The following is a 16,338-nucleotide window of genomic DNA, read 5'->3' on the forward strand; positions in this document are numbered from 1 at the left end:
TATAAAAAGAAAGAAAAAGAAGATTTTACTTGAAGATTTTATGGCCCTATTTCAGGGAATTAAAATCTTTATTACCCTTCAGATTAAAATATTCCACATGCTGAAGTGTTGTGTTCTGTGGTAATATGTCCTGAATCCCATCATTATCCACTCAACAATGCTATTAGAGAACTTCAAGGAGAGAATACTGGGAAGAAATTAAAAAAATAATTAAAGAACTACGAATTACACAGTTATGGATAGTTGAGTTTTAGGCATATGATATTTCAACACCAATCAAGTCACTGGTGTCAACTTCCCTCTGTCACTGTTCCCACACCCCATCCCCTTTCAACCCCACCTACAACCTTGAAAGGCAAAGCTCAGTGGTTGCTGTTTAGCTCTCATGTTTTCAGTGCTGTTGAGTCAGTTTTGGGTATGTAGCTCTACCACTCTCCCATGCCACCAGGATAGCTAAAGCCCTGCCCCCTGTTCTCCCATTACTCCCCTTTCTCATCTCTGTTTTACTCTTGATTTCTTTTTTTTTTTCATTTTGCATCACACCCAGTTGTTGCATAAGGGTTACTCCTGGCTCATGCACTCAGGAATTATTCCTGGCAGTGCTCGGGGGACCATATGGGATGCTGGGAATCGAACCTGGGTTGGTCACATGCAAGGCAAACACCCTACCTGCTGTGCTATTGCTCCAGCCCTACTCTTGATTTCTTTCCTTCTCTGTTCTCTCCTCCCTACACTCAGTGACCAAGGGTGATCTAGACATCTCCCTTTTACTATATTACTTTTCCTCATCCAGTTATTCTATATACCACACATAAGTGAGATTATCCTGTGTTTTTTTTTCTTCTTCTAGCTTACTTCACACAACATATCTTTGAGTTCCAACCAGGTTTCAGCAAATTGCATGATTTTATCATTACTTGCAGTTGTATTGTATATATACAGAATCTTCATAATCCATTCATCTGTTATTGGACATCTAGGTTGATTCTTAGCTATTTTTCCAAGTGCAGCAATGAATATTGGTGTGTATATGTTCTTTTGAATGAATTTTTTTTTTGTCTTGGAGGTAGCATCCTCAAAGTGGAGTTGTTGGATCACATGGTAGCTCAACTCTAAGTTTACTGAGGGCTCTTCATACTGTTTTCCATGGGCTTTGAGCCACATTACATTCCCACCAGCAATGGATAGGAGTTTCTTTTCACCACATCCCTGCCAATACAGATAGTTCCTACTGTTTTTGATATGAGCCACTGAGAAGGAATTATTTTTTATCAGTGCTGATAAATTGGTTAAGGCAATAGTTGGGGAGTCCTTTGCGACTTTCTAAGCCCTTTCACAGACTAAATCTAATGACCTGTCAAGAAGGCTAAGTATGAATACTTGTAATAAAAGAAGACTTCGAATGACATTTCTCAGTACTACCACGATATAGCTAAGTCAAATAATAGATAAATGGTGTTCTAGATAAATTCTGTTCTAGTTGACTTTTGAGATGTCATAAAAACAAGAGGTTAAAGAATCTGGGGTTCTGGGGCAGAGAAGAGGAAAAAAAGAAGGGGCACACAGGAACAGGACAAGATGAGAATTTAGGGATGCCCGGCTTTAAGGCGTGGGGATGAGAGTGGGTAATAAAGGGAATAAATAACACTTCCAGATAAGGGGCCTCAGGCTTGGCTTGGTCCCGGTGCCCGCTCCCCTCCTGGGGGTGGGACTAGGCAGGGGTGGGGCACGTGGGCGGCCCCCGCCGCCCCCCCACCCGCGGCTGGGCGTGGCTGCTGAGCCCGGTCGACCCGGCCGCCGCGTGCGCTTCCGGGTGTCGCCGGCAGGGGGCGCGGCTCTGGGGCGGCCCCGGCGAGTCGCGGCCGGAAGGGGCGCGGCTCGCGCCTGGCTCGCCCCCGTCGCCGCCATGAAGGCCGTGGTGCAGCGCGTCACCCGGGCTAGCGTCACAGGTCAGTCGGGCGGGGCCGGGGCGGGAGGAGCCTCCCGGGCCCGGGCTCGGCTTTCTCCGGGTCGGGCTGAGTCCGGCGGGCTCGGGACCCCGCCCCGGGGGCGCCCGCGCTCGTCCCGCGGCATCTCGGGTCTTTCTGTCCCGCCCGCGCGCGCGGACCCGGGCGCGTTCCCGACTGGGAGCGTCTCCGGAACCCGCCTCCTGGATCCGGGCTGCTTTTGTCAGGCTCCCCCTGTCAGTTATTTATCTATTTATTTATTTATTTAATTTTTGCTTTTAGGGTCACACCCGGCGATGCTCAGGGGGGGTTCCTCCTGGCTCTGCACTCAGGAGTTACTCCTGGCGGTGCTCGGGGGACCATATGGGACGCTGGGAATCGAACCCGGGTCGGCCGCGTGCAAGGCATTTCAGCACCTGTCAGTTTTTGTTGTTGTTGTTGTTTTTGGGTCGCACCCGGCGGTGCTCAGCGGCGCTCGGGGACGTAGGGGGACCGGGATCACCCCCGCGCTGCTGTGGGTCCGGCCCAGGATTCCCGGCTCGTGCGCGTTCCCCACCCCGCGGGAGGTGCCCGGCGGCTCGGGGTCGGGTCTGGGCCGAGGCGTCCAGCGGCGTCCGGGGCGTGACCCCCACGGAGAGCGGACGGCCCCGAGCCCCCCGCCCGCCACTTCTCCCTGGGCCCGTTTGAAGCCCCCGCGCCGAGCAAGCGCCGGCACCGAGAGCGTGTGGGGCCGCCTGCGCGCCGTCCCCTCACCCGGGTGCGGGCGCCCCCGCCGGGCACCGGGTCCGCGGGGCGGCGACCCCTCCCTGCCCCCTCGGGCGCCGGCAGAGGGATGGTGTTCGTGCCCACGGGATTTCAGGTGTCCTCATTTTCCGGCTTTTCAGGCGACACCAAATGTGTTCATGTGGTGTCCCCAGCACTGGACACTAACAACAAAATCTCACCAGAAAACACCAGATCCCGTTTGAGATTCTACTTTTCAACTTTGTTTAGTGATTTTTTTTTTTTTTGTGCCGTTCGGATAGCGGGTTTTGGATGTGGTTCTGGAGTCAGAGGGACTAGAATAGCAGTCCTGACAATCGACTTGGGTTCGGTGGGGCCGCACCTGCCTAGGCTGGGGCTGACTCCAGACTTTGTCCTCAGCGGTCACTCCTGGGAATGGGGGGGGGGGGGGTCACAGGAACCAGGGGCGAGAAGCCTTACCTGGTGTACTCTCACCCCGTCCCCACTATCAGTCCCACCCCTCCATTTGTTGATTTTTAAACGTGTTTCAGCATATTTCAGTTAATTTTTAAGTTCACTACAAAAGATCATCAATGAAATTATTATTAATATTATTTTTTGGCTTGAAAATAATTTGCTTGTGTGGTCATTTCCAGAAAGCATAAGAAAGAGTTCTTTCTCTCCCCTTCTCTAGTGTCGGTGCATTGGGCATTACGAGTTTGTTCAGTTTGCATGCTTGGTTGTGGTGTGACATGGGTCGCACCCTTGGTTGTTGGGGTGCTGAGGGTCTTGTCTGGGGATTACACCTGGGGGTTCTGGGGCAGTAATGGGCATCCAAGCCAGGACCTTGAGCTTGTAAGGCAGGTACCACAGGTCCACGTCCTCTGGTCTCATGAGAGTTTAAGTTTGATCCTTTCTCTCCTGAACTTTTCATCCTGTTGCTCTGTCACTGTCACTGTCAGTGTCTTCCAGTTAGTTATCGATATGGGCCCAGTAACATTGTGAGACTTGTTACTGTGTTTGGCATATCGAATAGGTCACGGTAGCTTGCTAGGCTTTGCCAGGCGGGTGAGGTAGTCTCAGTAGCTTGCCAGGCTCTCAGAGAGGGGTGGAGGAATCGAACTCAGGTTGGCCATGTCGGGCCATATTCAAGGCAAATGCCTACCTGCTGTGCTACCTGTTGATCTAGATTATTGAAAATACACCGAGTGGAGTTTGAGTGTGTGTTTTCAAAAGGTCTGCAGGCGCTCTATCTCTCTCGCCGCATGCGTTCGGTGGTCTCTGGCCGCTTCCCCCACCCTGGGGAGGCCAATGGGGATAGGTAGGCGAAGGAAGGAATGAGGGTGTCAATTGTAGTTTATTCCAGTCTTCACTCCCCTTCTGCTTCTCTCTCTCAAGCCTGAGCCTCTCTCACTTCTGACTCTGCCCTCTGGAGCCTGAGCCCCCTCAGAGCTTACAGTCTTAGTTTACATAGCAATCACGTAGGGTGGAGACACAAAGGTGGGTTGAACATTAACTAATCAACAGAGAGAGGTAAGACCACTCCTCCAGGAGATTGACTCAAGGATAAAATTTCATCTAAAGAGATTACTCCAGATTACTAGGAGATCCCCTCAACGGTGGGATCCCAATGAGGATGTGTTCTTTCCTCAGCTAGTAATTCACTTAAATAGTTCTAGCAATGTCATTCTGTATGAGCACAGTAGGAGATACAAACTTACAGTTTGGTTCTTCCTGAGGACATCACACTATATATTCTAGTGTGTATATATGTATACATACACACTAGAATATATAGTGAGAATATATAGAATATATATATATGTGTGTGTGTGTGCGTGTGTGTGTGTGTGTGTGTGTGTGTGTGTGTATGTGTGTGTATTTAGACCATACTACAATCCTCAGGCCAGGTTAGTCTTCCTAACCCCAGCAGGGTACTAGTCTCGTCATTACTTTTGGATCATGACAGCATTTGTCTATGACCATGCCCTCAACTTACAATTGAGTATTGTGGTGCTTTGGCCTGGCCCATTTTGATGCCTATTCGATATGCCACAGCTTGCCCTGGGTCCATTCAGTCCCTCGTTGGGACCCTGCTTTTGAGGTGCTAGGAACTAAGGGCAACTGAGTCAAGAAAACAGATACCCAGGAGTAAACATTTTTCGGAGTCAATCAACTCCCAAGTTACAAAGCATAATATCAACTGTCTTCCTGTGTCCATACAGAAAGGACATTGCTCTAAGGTAAACTATGTAAAAGGTGGAGAATGCAATTTTTAAATTACAAAAGTTCAACGTCCTAAAAGGATCTGATCTTACAGAATCTGATTAGGGAAAAAGGTGATTAATTGGCTGGGGAGGAGAGCACAGAGAAGCGTCTACAGATAAACAGAGGAATGGGAGTGACTTGGGAGCACTGTGATGGCTGTAACCGGATAAACTTAAGCTCCCTGTGGCAAGGGAGAAAGGACAAACCAATGTTATCCAAAATCTCCCCTTTTTCTGTTTACAAAAACACAAAAATTTGAATTAGAGGAACAATTCCAAATCACAATACAGTCTTATTAGTTGTACTAAGATTTCAGTCCAACCCTGGACCCAGAGCAGTGCTTGTAATAAAGCGTCCATTGTCCTGCACTGTCCAGGGATGATGAGAGTCACTTTTCCGTGTTTTGACGACATCATGGGTCTTGATGAGGTTCGAAGATTCCGGCAACAGCAACGGTAGTGGTCACATCACTGAGTCTCTGGAGAACTTCAATCAGAAGTCTAACAAATTGTCAGGTGGTTTTGTAAAGAAGCTAGAAAACTTTATTGCAAAAAAAACCTTTTTCTCTGATGCTGACTCCTCCGATTTCCTTGTGACTTCTAGCTGAAATTGGTTTGGCTGACTGGAATTTAGAGGGTTAAGTAGTTTCTGATGGTTTAAGTGTTGAATTTGGTGAATTCAACTTGTGACGAGATGTAATGAGACCCAAAATTTCTTTGTGGGTCTGTTACCTGAGAAAATACAAGCATATGGAAAGATCTGCCCAGGATGGGAGATGCATGCTGAAAGTAGTCTATGGACCGAACATGATTGCCACCCAATGTCTCTTCTGCAGACCACAGCAGTCAAAAGGAGAGATAGAGTAAAAGGGAGTGCCCTGCCACAGAGGCAGGGTGGGATGGGGGATGGGAGGGGTGGAAGGGATACTGGGATTGGTGGGGGTGGAGAATGGGCACTGGTGGAGGGATGGGTACTTGATCATTGTATAACTGAATCCCAAGCACAACAACTTGTAAGTCTACAACTGTACCTCATGGTGTTTCACCAATAAAAAATTAAAAAAAAAGAAAAAGAAAATACAAGCATAGACTTTCCCTCCTACGAGGAGTTTCCCTAATACATTCAAGTGGGGAAATTTGAGTAATTTTATTTATTTTTTGCTTTTTTGGGTTACACCTGACAATGCTCATGGGTTAGTCCTGGCTTTGTACTCAGGACTGGTGGTGCTGGGGGACCATGTGGGATGCTGGGAATTGAACTCGGTTTCGCCGCGTGCAAGGCAAACGCCCTACCCACTGTGTTATCGCTCCAGCCCCCGAGTTTGAATAATTTTAGTTTACTATTTATGTTGTAGTACGGTCCTGCTGGTTTTCCATTGGGACGGAACCTTGATTTCAGACAGGTAGCGAGTGAAGAGCCGAGCCAGTGTATTGATGAGTACCGACGGCAGGTTCTTCAGGTGTTCAGGTCTGACCTTGTCTGGGCCGGGTGCTGTTTGTTTCTTTACCGACGAAATGGCGTGTCGGATTTCGGAAGGGAGAACGTTGGGAACGACATACCCATCCTGTGGAATTTGGTATGTCGGCAAGTGGACATGGCTATCAAAGAGATTTGAGTAGAAGTCATGGATAATCTTCTCCATTGCCGTTCTGGAGGATGTGATGGATCCATCAGGACGTCGGAGGGCAGTCATCTTGGTCTTATAGTTCAAGAAGGGAGACATCCATGACATTGGCAACTATCGCCCGATCTGCCTATTGTCTGTCATCTACAAGTTGTTCACTCGAGTCATCCTGAACAGGATTGGCAGAACACTAGATGAAGGACAACCATGCGAGCAAGCAGGGTTCCGCAAAGGATTCAGCACCATCGACCATATCCACACGATAACCAAGCTCATTGAGGTTTCTTGGGAGTTCAAGATGCCGCTCTGCTTAACGTTCATTGATTTAAAGAAGGCCTTTGATTCTGTTGAGACGGAAGCGGTCATTGAAGCCCTAGCCAATCAGGGCATTCAAGCCCAATACATCAGGATCCTCCGTGAGCTGTATTGCGGATTCACTACCAGGATCTCACCATTCTACAAAGAAGTGATCGTTGATGTCAAGAGAAGGGGTGCGGCAGGGTGATACCATTTCACTGAAACTCTTCAGTGCCACCCTCGAGAACATCATGCGACGACTGGAATGGGAAGGAATGGGAGTGAAGATAGATGGTCGGCAACTACACCACCTCCGCTTTGCTGATGACATTGTTTTAATAACACCAAACATCAGCCAAGTGGCACAAATGCTGGCTGACTTTGACCGTGAGTGTGGAAAGGTAGGACTACAGCTGAATCTTACGAAGACAATGTTTATGAGAAACAGCCTTGTTCCTGACGCCCCATTCGCTCTCAATGGAACGACCATCTCCGAATGCAACAGCTATGTGTACCTAGGTCGAGAGGTCAACATGACAAATGACCTGGCACCCGAGCTGCGCAGGAGGAAGAGAGCAGCTTGGAACGCCTTCAAGAACGTCGAAGAAATAGCTAAGAGGACGAAGAACCTCCGGCTCCGGGCACATCTCTTTGATTCCACTGTTCTTCCTGCATTAACATATGCCTCAGAGACCTGGGCCCTATGCAAACAAGATGAGAACGCCATTCAGGTCTGCCAAAGAAGAATAGAAAGAGCTATGGTTGGAATATCACGTTTCACTCAAATGAGAGAACGAATCCGGAGTTCTGACATCCGTCGACGATCAAGGATCAGGGACGCTGTCTCATTTGCCAAGGTGTCGAAAATCAGATGGGCTGGTCACGTAATGAGATTTAAAGACGACCGTTGGACTAGAGCTGTTACTGATTGGATTCCACGGGATGTCAAGAGACTGCGTGGCCGCCCACCTACCAGATGGTCAGACTTCTTCGTCAAGATCATGAACGATCAGTTTGAGGCCCTTCATGTTCCTGGAGCGAACAGATGCCATTGGGCTACACTAGCACGCGACAGGGACAAATGGAGACGTTACTGGCGCCCGCTCGAGCAAATCGAGGACTAACGGGAAGTTAAGTGATTAAGTGATAAGTGATTTATGTTGTGTTCTTTTAGAAGCAAAGAAGCCTGAATTTAAATACTGTTATTTATGTGAAGATGTTATTAATTTGGTGCTAATAGGATGGGATTTTTAGTGCTTCCTGTTAGTCAAGCCTTTTAGTGAATTGCAGTGAAAGATTTTTCTGATTCCTTCAGAATGTGGCCGGCTTCTGTGAAAAGTGGCTGTACTCAAATAGCATTTTATTTCAGGGGCTTTAAAGTGTCATTTCCTATTTTATGGTTGGGACAAAGTATAAATATTAGGAGTTATATTTTATTATGTGAGTGATTCACTTTATGAGGTTGGTTCAACACATTTTGATGCTGTGGCATGGTTACTGTGACAGTCTAGCTTGAGAAACATTTCAGACATTCATCTGGTTACACAGATGGAATAGTACAGTAACTTCCATGTTCTGTTATTTAGAAGCAGCAACTAAAATCCCAAAAGAATCACAAAATAGGATTCTATGGAAGTCAGGAGTGGGAAGAGAACATGAAAATGGTTGGGCTCGAATTTGTTAATTTGGAAAACGTCTTTGATTGATTCCACTCATACATGAAAATGACCAAATAATTTTTCAAGCTTTCCTTGTAGTCTTTTGTTTAAAATGATAATTCTCAAGTTTTCTACTGTGGAAATTAGTTGTAATAATAAAAGATTTCTTTTTTTCCGTTTTTGAGCCATACTTGGCTATAAAAATTAATTTGCTTGTAATAGTAAAAAATTTGTTTATTTATTGGTTCTGGGATCATACTCAGCTTTTCTTAGGGCTCTGCACTCAGAGATCACTCCTGGCATGTTTCACAGGACCATTTGAAGTTGGTTTCATACCTAGGTTGGCCTTGTGCAAGGCGAGTGCCCTATTCACTGTACTGCTATTCTGGCCCCATAATTAATAAAAGTCTTGATAAATATTCCAGATAGTTTTGTTTTTTTGTATTAATTTACATTAACTTCTTTTCATTATTTATTTGAATGTGTTGTAAATTTAAGTACACCCACTCTATCCGTGCCCCAGGAAGCTCATTCTTAACATTTGAAGAAGTCTACATGCTATTTTCCTCTGAGGTTGAACAACAACAGTGGAAGAGGGTTTCTGTCCCCGCCCCCATCCCTGCCAGCACTAGGTGTTTGTACACACCTTGATGTGTTAGTCTCACTGGTGTGAGGTGATGAGAATTTTGTGTGTGTGTGTGTGTGTGTGTGTGTGGCATAGGTCAGTGATTCAAAAGGATTTGGAAAGGGGCTGGAGCAACAGCACAGCGGGTAGGGTGTTTGCCTTGCACGCGGCCAACCCGGGTTCGATTCTCAGTTTGATTTGGTTGACCTGGGTTCGATCCCATGTGGTCCCCTGAGCACTGCCAGGGGTAACTCCTGAGTGCAGAGCCAGGAGTACCTGTGCATTGCCGGGTGTGACCCAAAAAGCAAAAAACCAGAAAAACCAAAAAAAACCCAAAAGCATTTGGAAAGTTGACATGTGAAGCAGAAGAGAAGGGGCCAAGGGACTGTAGAAAGGTATTAGCTCTCTGGTGGTGGGTGTGGTGCAGTATTACTATATACCTAAAACATTAATCATTGTCACTGTCACTATCACTATCCTCCCATTGTTCATTGATTTTCTTGAGCAGGCACCAGTAACATCTCCATTAATACTACGTTTTAATTAGATATTAATATAAATTTAGACATATTACATTTATTAACATTTATAGTTATTGATTATGCTAGAATTATGAATGTTAATATGTTTTAATATTGATATAGTTATTCTCAATAATTTAAAAACACTTTATTTTTTTTATTTTTTATTTTTTGGCTTTTTGGGTCACACCTGGTGATTGATGCTCAGGGGTTCCTCCTGGCTCTGCACTGAGGAATTACTCCTGGCTGTGCTTGGGGGACCATATGGGATGCCAGGGATTGAACTCGGGTTGGCTGCGTGCAAGACAAACGCTCTACCCGCTGTGCTATTGCTCCAGCCCCCTTAAAACACTTTAAGACTCATGTCCTCCCATCAGAAAAGTCACCAGATTTGCAAGCATTGACTTAGACTTTGCTAAGCTGGGAATTTAAAGAAGTTGACAATTTGAAACTTGATATATAAATGGTAGTTTTATGTATATTTTGCTTCTCTTTGATAATATAAACATAATTTCTTTGCTTTTATGACATAAATGTGTCCATCTTATGCTGTGTATTGTGCTATATGATTTGTTGATTTCCAGGAAAAATCGGTATCAATTTTTAATCAATAATTAAAAACTGAGAATTAATATATCTGAACTGAATTCTCTGGGAGAAAACAAGTATTTGGTTCTTACAGATGGATAGACTTGCTTATAGGAAGTTTCAGGTATCTTGATCAAGGTAACACAGATAAAAATGTAGCCTTAAAATCTTGTTTAATGGTTGTTTACTTTGTAACTCACTCATTCCAGGTACAAAATCAGAATGGACATTAGGGAGCTGGAGAGAGAATATAGTGGGTAAAGTGCTTGCCTTGCACACGGTCAGCGTGGGTTCGATTCCCAAGCACTACATATGCCAGGACTGACCCCTGAACACAAAGCCTCCAGGAAGCCCTGAACGTAGCCGGGCATGTCCATAAAACAAAACAGAATAAACATGAATTCTGATTATCTTACTCCGTTTACATGACTCCTTTTATTTTTGAATACCTACGGACTGCTAGAGAAGTTATAAGAAGTGTGTGATGGGAGCTGGAGGGATAGCACAGCAGGTAGGGCATTTGCCTTGCACGCGGCCGACCGGGATTCGATTCCCAGTGACCCATATGATCCCCTGAGTACTGCCAGGAGTAATTCCTGAGTACAGAGCCAGGAGTAACCCCTGTGCATTGTCAGGTGTGATCCATAAATAAATAAATAAATAAAAAATAAAAGCTACTATCCCATTTAAAAAAAAAAAAAAGAAGTGTGTGATGCCTAAACATTCTTGTGGTTACTTAACATGCTTCAGGAGCCTTCTGGTTCTGAGTCTTCTTTTTCTCTTTTGTTTCCTCTTTAGTGGCCGGCGAGCAGATAAGTGCCATTGGACAGGGCATTTGCGTGTTACTGGGTATTTCTCTGGAAGATACACAGAAGGAACTGGACCACATGTAAGATGCAGATTTCTTCTTTCGGTCAGGGAGGGCCATACCCGGGGTGCCAGGGGGTGTGCTCCTGGGATGATGCATAGGGGCCACTTATAGTAGTGTGATCCTTGAATCTGGGCCTCCATATCCAAAGCATGCTCTCCAGCCCTCTGTAGTATCACTGCTCCAAGATGCACACATCTGAGTTACTGCTATTTGGTTGGTGTGTGTGTTGGTTCTTTCTGTCTGTGTTTGTTTTATCTGTACATCTGTTCTGGGAACTTCCATAGTATTTTGTGTCTCCATAGAGAACATGTCGCTTTTGTATATGTTCTACTTAACATAGTTTGGTTACCTTTATGCTTTCTTTAAAGTAAATATTTTTTGGGGTTTTGGTTTTTATTCCATGCAGTGTAGTGCTCAGGGGTTGCTCCTGATTTGGTGCTTAGGTTGTTACTCCCCACAGTGTTTCTGGGGGCCTGTGCAGTGTCAGGGATTGAGCCCAGGGCTCTTACATACAAAGCATGCACTCCAGCTCTTTGAGCCATCTCCGTGGCCCGTATGGAAGGAGGCCAGGACAGAGAGATTTGTTGCAAATCACCAACAATGTCAGCAGAACAGGAACCCAAAAGGAGAGAGTGAGCAAAAGGGAATGCCCTGTGTCCTGTTTTGCTTATCTTATCTGCCAACCATTCTATAAATGCAAAACCCCAGCATTTCTTTACCTGGTTTTTAAATTTGAGCAATATAACTCACACATTTTTAAAACCTCCAAGTTGTTTATCATACATAGAGGGTCTGGTACTCAGATTGAATTGGGCGTCTGATAGCTCTAGCCCGTGCTTTGCCGGCTCACTGTGCGTTAGCTTTAACAGTGAAGTCTGTGGGGTACACAGCAATTTCCCTCTCTGTAGAGGTGAGCTGTTCTGAGCCTACAGCTGACTCTTAAAGGCATGAGAGGACAATTAAAAAAAAAAAACTGGTTCTCCCAATCGCTGCCACCCTCACGGCAGATCTTCACAGGCCAGTCCTGGACCCCCCCATGCCAGAGAATAAGTACATTTAAAAAACCAGGTATGCGGGACCAGTGATTGAAAATGCCAGGCCTCAGGGGGTCGGGACTGGGTTCTCCCTTCCCATCTCCCTGCCCTCTGGGGCCCTGGCTGTCACACCCACGACCTGCTTCTGTGTGCCATTTAAGCGTGTTAAAGGCTGTGATCCAGAGATTCACAAATGAATCTCGGAACCAAGCAGCTCACTGCAGGGATGGCTCCGGACCCCAATTATATTAATTTTTAGAAATCCAGGAGCACGTGGCTGACGTCTCATACTATTTTTTGTTTTTTTTTGCTTTTTATTGAATCACTGTGAGATAGACCTCTACAGACATCTTATACTATTCATAACAAGCAATACAAAATAAACTATCTTGCATCTGCCTATAGGGAAGGCTTGAGTGGTGGTGGGACACATCCAAATAATGGTGGTAGCCGGAGATGCAAAAATGTATAGTAGAAATGACTTCTGCACTTACATGTTCATTGCAGCACTGTTTACAGTAGCCAGAATCTGGAAAAAATCCAAGTGCCCAAGAACAGATGACTGGTTTAAGAAATGTTGGTACATCTACACAGTGGAATACTATGCAGCTATTAGAAAAGATGAAGTCATGAAATTTGCATATAGGTGGATCAACATGGAAAGTGTCATACTAAGTGAAATGAGTCAGAGAGGAACAGACATAGAAAGATTGCACTCATTTGTGGAATATAAAGCAATAGAATGGGAGACTAACACCCAAGAACAGTAGAGATAAGTACCAGGAGGATTACTCCACAGTTTAGAAGCCAGCCTCACATGCTGGGGAAACCAAGTAAAGGGTGCTAGAAGGGCCCACTTGGGATGGGAGATGCAGACTGAAAGTTGACTATAGACTGAACACGCACTGTAGCACTGTCCTCCCGTTGTTCATCGATTTGCTCGAGCAGGCCCAGTAACGTCTCCATCATTCTGAGACTTGTTGTTACTGTGTTTGGCATATCGAATACATCACAGGTAGTTTGCCAGGCTGTCCTGTGCAGGCGAGATACTCTTGTTAGCTTGCCGGGCTCTTCGTTAGCTTGCCGGGCTCTCCGAGAGGGGCGGAGGAATTGAACTCGGGCTGGCCTGGCCGGCCGCGTGCAGGGCAAATGCCCTACCACTGTGCTATCGCTCCATTCCTTAGACCAAACATGATGGCCACTTAATACCTCTACTGCAAACCACAACACCCAAAAGGAGAGAGTGAGCAAAAGGGAATGCCCTGACAGGCGGGGTGGGGTGCAGGGGACCGGGCGGGGGTGGTGAGAGGGATGCTGGGACCATTGGTGGGGGAAAATGGGCACTGGGAGGGATGGTTACTTAACCATTGTATGACTGAAATGCAAGCATGAAAGCTTGCAAGTCTGTAACTGTACCCCACGGTGATTCACTAAAAACAAAAAACAAACAAAAAAAACCATAATGGTGGTGGGAAGGTGTAATGGTGGTGGGATTGGTGTTGAAATATTGAATGTAATTATTATGAACCACTTTATAAAAATAAAATTAAAAAAATCTGATTTTCTGAGTTGATGTACGCACGCGCGCACACACACACACACACACACACACACACACACACAGCCTGACTCTGAACTTGAACCTAGGCTAGCTTACCAGGAGGCTGGCACTGTTCATTGGCAAAGAGAGGGGATTGTATCATTGTTGTCCAGCTGACTCTCCTAGGTTCTGGCAGTTGCCTCTCCTGGTGTTCAACCTCCCTGCCAGCACCACGTTGCACATCCATTTCCTGTGCTTGGATCTGTTTTTCTGCCACTTGGGTATAACTCAGAGCCTGGGTATTGATTTTGGGTATTTTGTAATAGATTGAAAATCAGACTTGGAACCTAGCTCCTAGTGATGCATTGGTGACCAGTGGGACTGTGCATTCTCATTTCAGGATGATGATGTTTTATTTGTGTGCTTGCTTTCAGGGTTCTATCCTAGAGATGCTGAGGGACTTTGGGACTATACCTGCTGGTGTTTGTGAGCCACGTGGTGCTAGGGATCGAACCCAGGGTCTTGCATATGCCAGGTGTGTGCTCCAGTCCTTTGGGCTATTGCTCTGGCCTGAAGTGATTTCCCAGATGTTTCCTGTCAACTCAGAGTCAGTTGAGTTGTGTGATAGTTGAAAAAAGGGGCCCTGAATGTAATAGTTTAGGAGATTTAGAGGTGTGACTTAACATAAGGCAGAGGTATGGGAAGGGGTGGAAAATGGTGCCCACCACATAGGGTATCCATTTAGTTAGTCAGTTACTCAATTAATGTGCTTGAATATGTTTCTAGCATCATTCAAAAAGGTGGCTTTCAAGTGGTGGAATTTTAATTTTTGTTTAGTTTTGGAGTGACACCCAACTGCTCTTGCTGCTCTCTACTCAAATTGCTGGCTCTTCTCTAGGGATCACCCTCAGTGTGGCTCATGGCACTGTATATGGTGCTGGGATTGAAACCACTGGGCCCTGTGCAAGGGCTGCCCGCTGTACTATCTCTCTGGCTCTGAAATTTGAATTTTTATACAGATAATTCTTTGTCATGTTTCTCAAATCTGACCATATTCATCTTACCTGGTCCTCTTCCTTGCCAAGGTAAGTTTTAATCAACCACACGTACAGGGAGTGCACCCTTCTGAGTCTCGAGAAGCATGAGTATATTTCCTCAGATCTTCATTTGGTGAAGGCTATGATGCTTATGAGGTGTGGGATCTCATCCTGATAATTCAGTGGGAGGGCCTGAGGATATGGTGTTGCTTGGGGACCTCTATGGGCCACCATGGCATGCTCTGGGGCCTCCATGATCACACCTGTAGAGCTTGGGGACCCTCCGGACTATTCCTGGCCATGCTTGGGGCACCATATATTTCTGGGGATTGCACTGGGGGTTAGCTGCATGGCAGACATGTACTTTAACCTCTGAACATCTCCCTGGTTGCTCCTCAGATCTTTTTGAGTATTTGCATTTACCATGAGTTTTCTTAAGAAAAATTTGCTGAGTCTTTTTTTAGTAGCTGAATATAAAAAGCACTGTCATTGTAAAGATTCTAGAAAAGTTCAGATGAGACCTGTGTTTTGACCAAAGGGCAGTTAATGAGTGGTTCTTTCCTGAGTTCCACTTTTCCGCTGGCAGTTGCAGAATTGGAGGGACTGAAGAAGAAAAAGAAGGAACTCTCATACAACATCCTGGAGTAGGATTATTATTTAACCCATATTACACAGAAGGAAACCCTCCAATGAATAAGGAACCTGCCCAAGGACACGCCTCCTATAAGTGATGGTTTTAGCCTTTTGTCTTTATTTGGCTGAATGCCAGTAACATAACATTGTGGGTACTGAGTTTTAGGGCACCAACAATTCTTTCGCGCGTGCGTGCGTGCATGTGTGTGTGTGTGTGTGTGTGTTGGCCACACATGGCTGTGCTCAGGGCTTATTCCTTACTCTGCGCTCAGGGATCACTCCTGGCAGTTCTCACGGGGAGCATATAAGGTGCTGGAAATTGAATCATGGTTGAGTTCGTGGAAGGAAAATGCCCCATGAGCAGGGCACTTATAATTCTTCAGTTAGCTTTCACTGTTATTTTTCACTCGTAGGGTCCGAAAGATTTTAAACCTGCGTATATTTGAGGATGAAAGTGGAAAACACTGGTCGAAGAGTGTGATGGACAAACAGTATGAGGTGCTGTGTGTTAGCCAGTTTACCTTGCAATGTGTCCTCAAGGGGAACAAGCCCGACTTCCACTTGGCAATGCCCACGGAGCAGGCGGAGACCTTCTACAAAAGCTTCTTGGAGCAGCTACGGAAGACGTACAAGCCAGAGCTCATCAAAGGTAAGTAGGAATGGGGCCGGACAGATAGCACAGGGATTAAGGTGCTTGCTCACCTGTGTGCAGCTGATCCCAGTTCAATCCCTAGTACCATGTATGGTCCCTCTAGTACCATTAAAGGTCACTCCTGAACACAGAGCCAAGAATAGCCCATGAGCACTGCAGCACATGGCCCAAGGCTCTTTCACACTCCCCTTCTCCCCCAAAACAAAACCCGAAAAGGTAGACCCATGTAGCAGAGGAGGAGTCTTGGTGATGTTATGGTGAGGTGAGGGGTGTGGGAATCTGCAGTTGCAACATATCCTTTACCTGGTGGAGGGATGGGTA

The 16,338-nt window shown here is 46.0% G+C and overlaps 1 protein-coding gene and 1 non-coding gene across 3 annotated transcripts in view; both read left to right on the plus strand.

Moving 5' to 3' along the window:
- The first annotated feature begins 1,890 nt into the window (after positions 1–1,890).
- The window catches only part of DTD1 (D-aminoacyl-tRNA deacylase 1), a 191,876-nt gene continuing 177,428 nt past the window's right edge, over positions 1,891–16,338 (plus strand). For both annotated transcript variants that reach the window (XM_056121743.1, XM_056121744.1), the window contains exons 1-3: positions 1,891–1,949; positions 11,049–11,139; positions 15,779–16,014. In XM_056121743.1, the coding sequence (XP_055977718.1) occupies positions 1,907–1,949; positions 11,049–11,139; positions 15,779–16,014 (370 nt within the window). In that variant the 5' untranslated portion in view covers positions 1,891–1,906. The remainder of the gene's footprint in view (positions 1,950–11,048; positions 11,140–15,778; positions 16,015–16,338) is intronic.
- On the plus strand, positions 11,943–12,081 carry LOC130030895 (small Cajal body-specific RNA 11). Its single transcript, XR_008793555.1, has one exon. It is a non-coding gene; the product is annotated as a small Cajal body-specific RNA 11 (non-coding RNA).

The sequence above is a fragment of the Sorex fumeus genome, unplaced genomic scaffold, assembly GCF_029834395.1.
Source record: "Sorex fumeus unplaced genomic scaffold, SorFum_2.1 ptg000044l, whole genome shotgun sequence".
NCBI lineage: Eukaryota > Metazoa > Chordata > Mammalia > Eulipotyphla > Soricidae > Sorex > Sorex fumeus.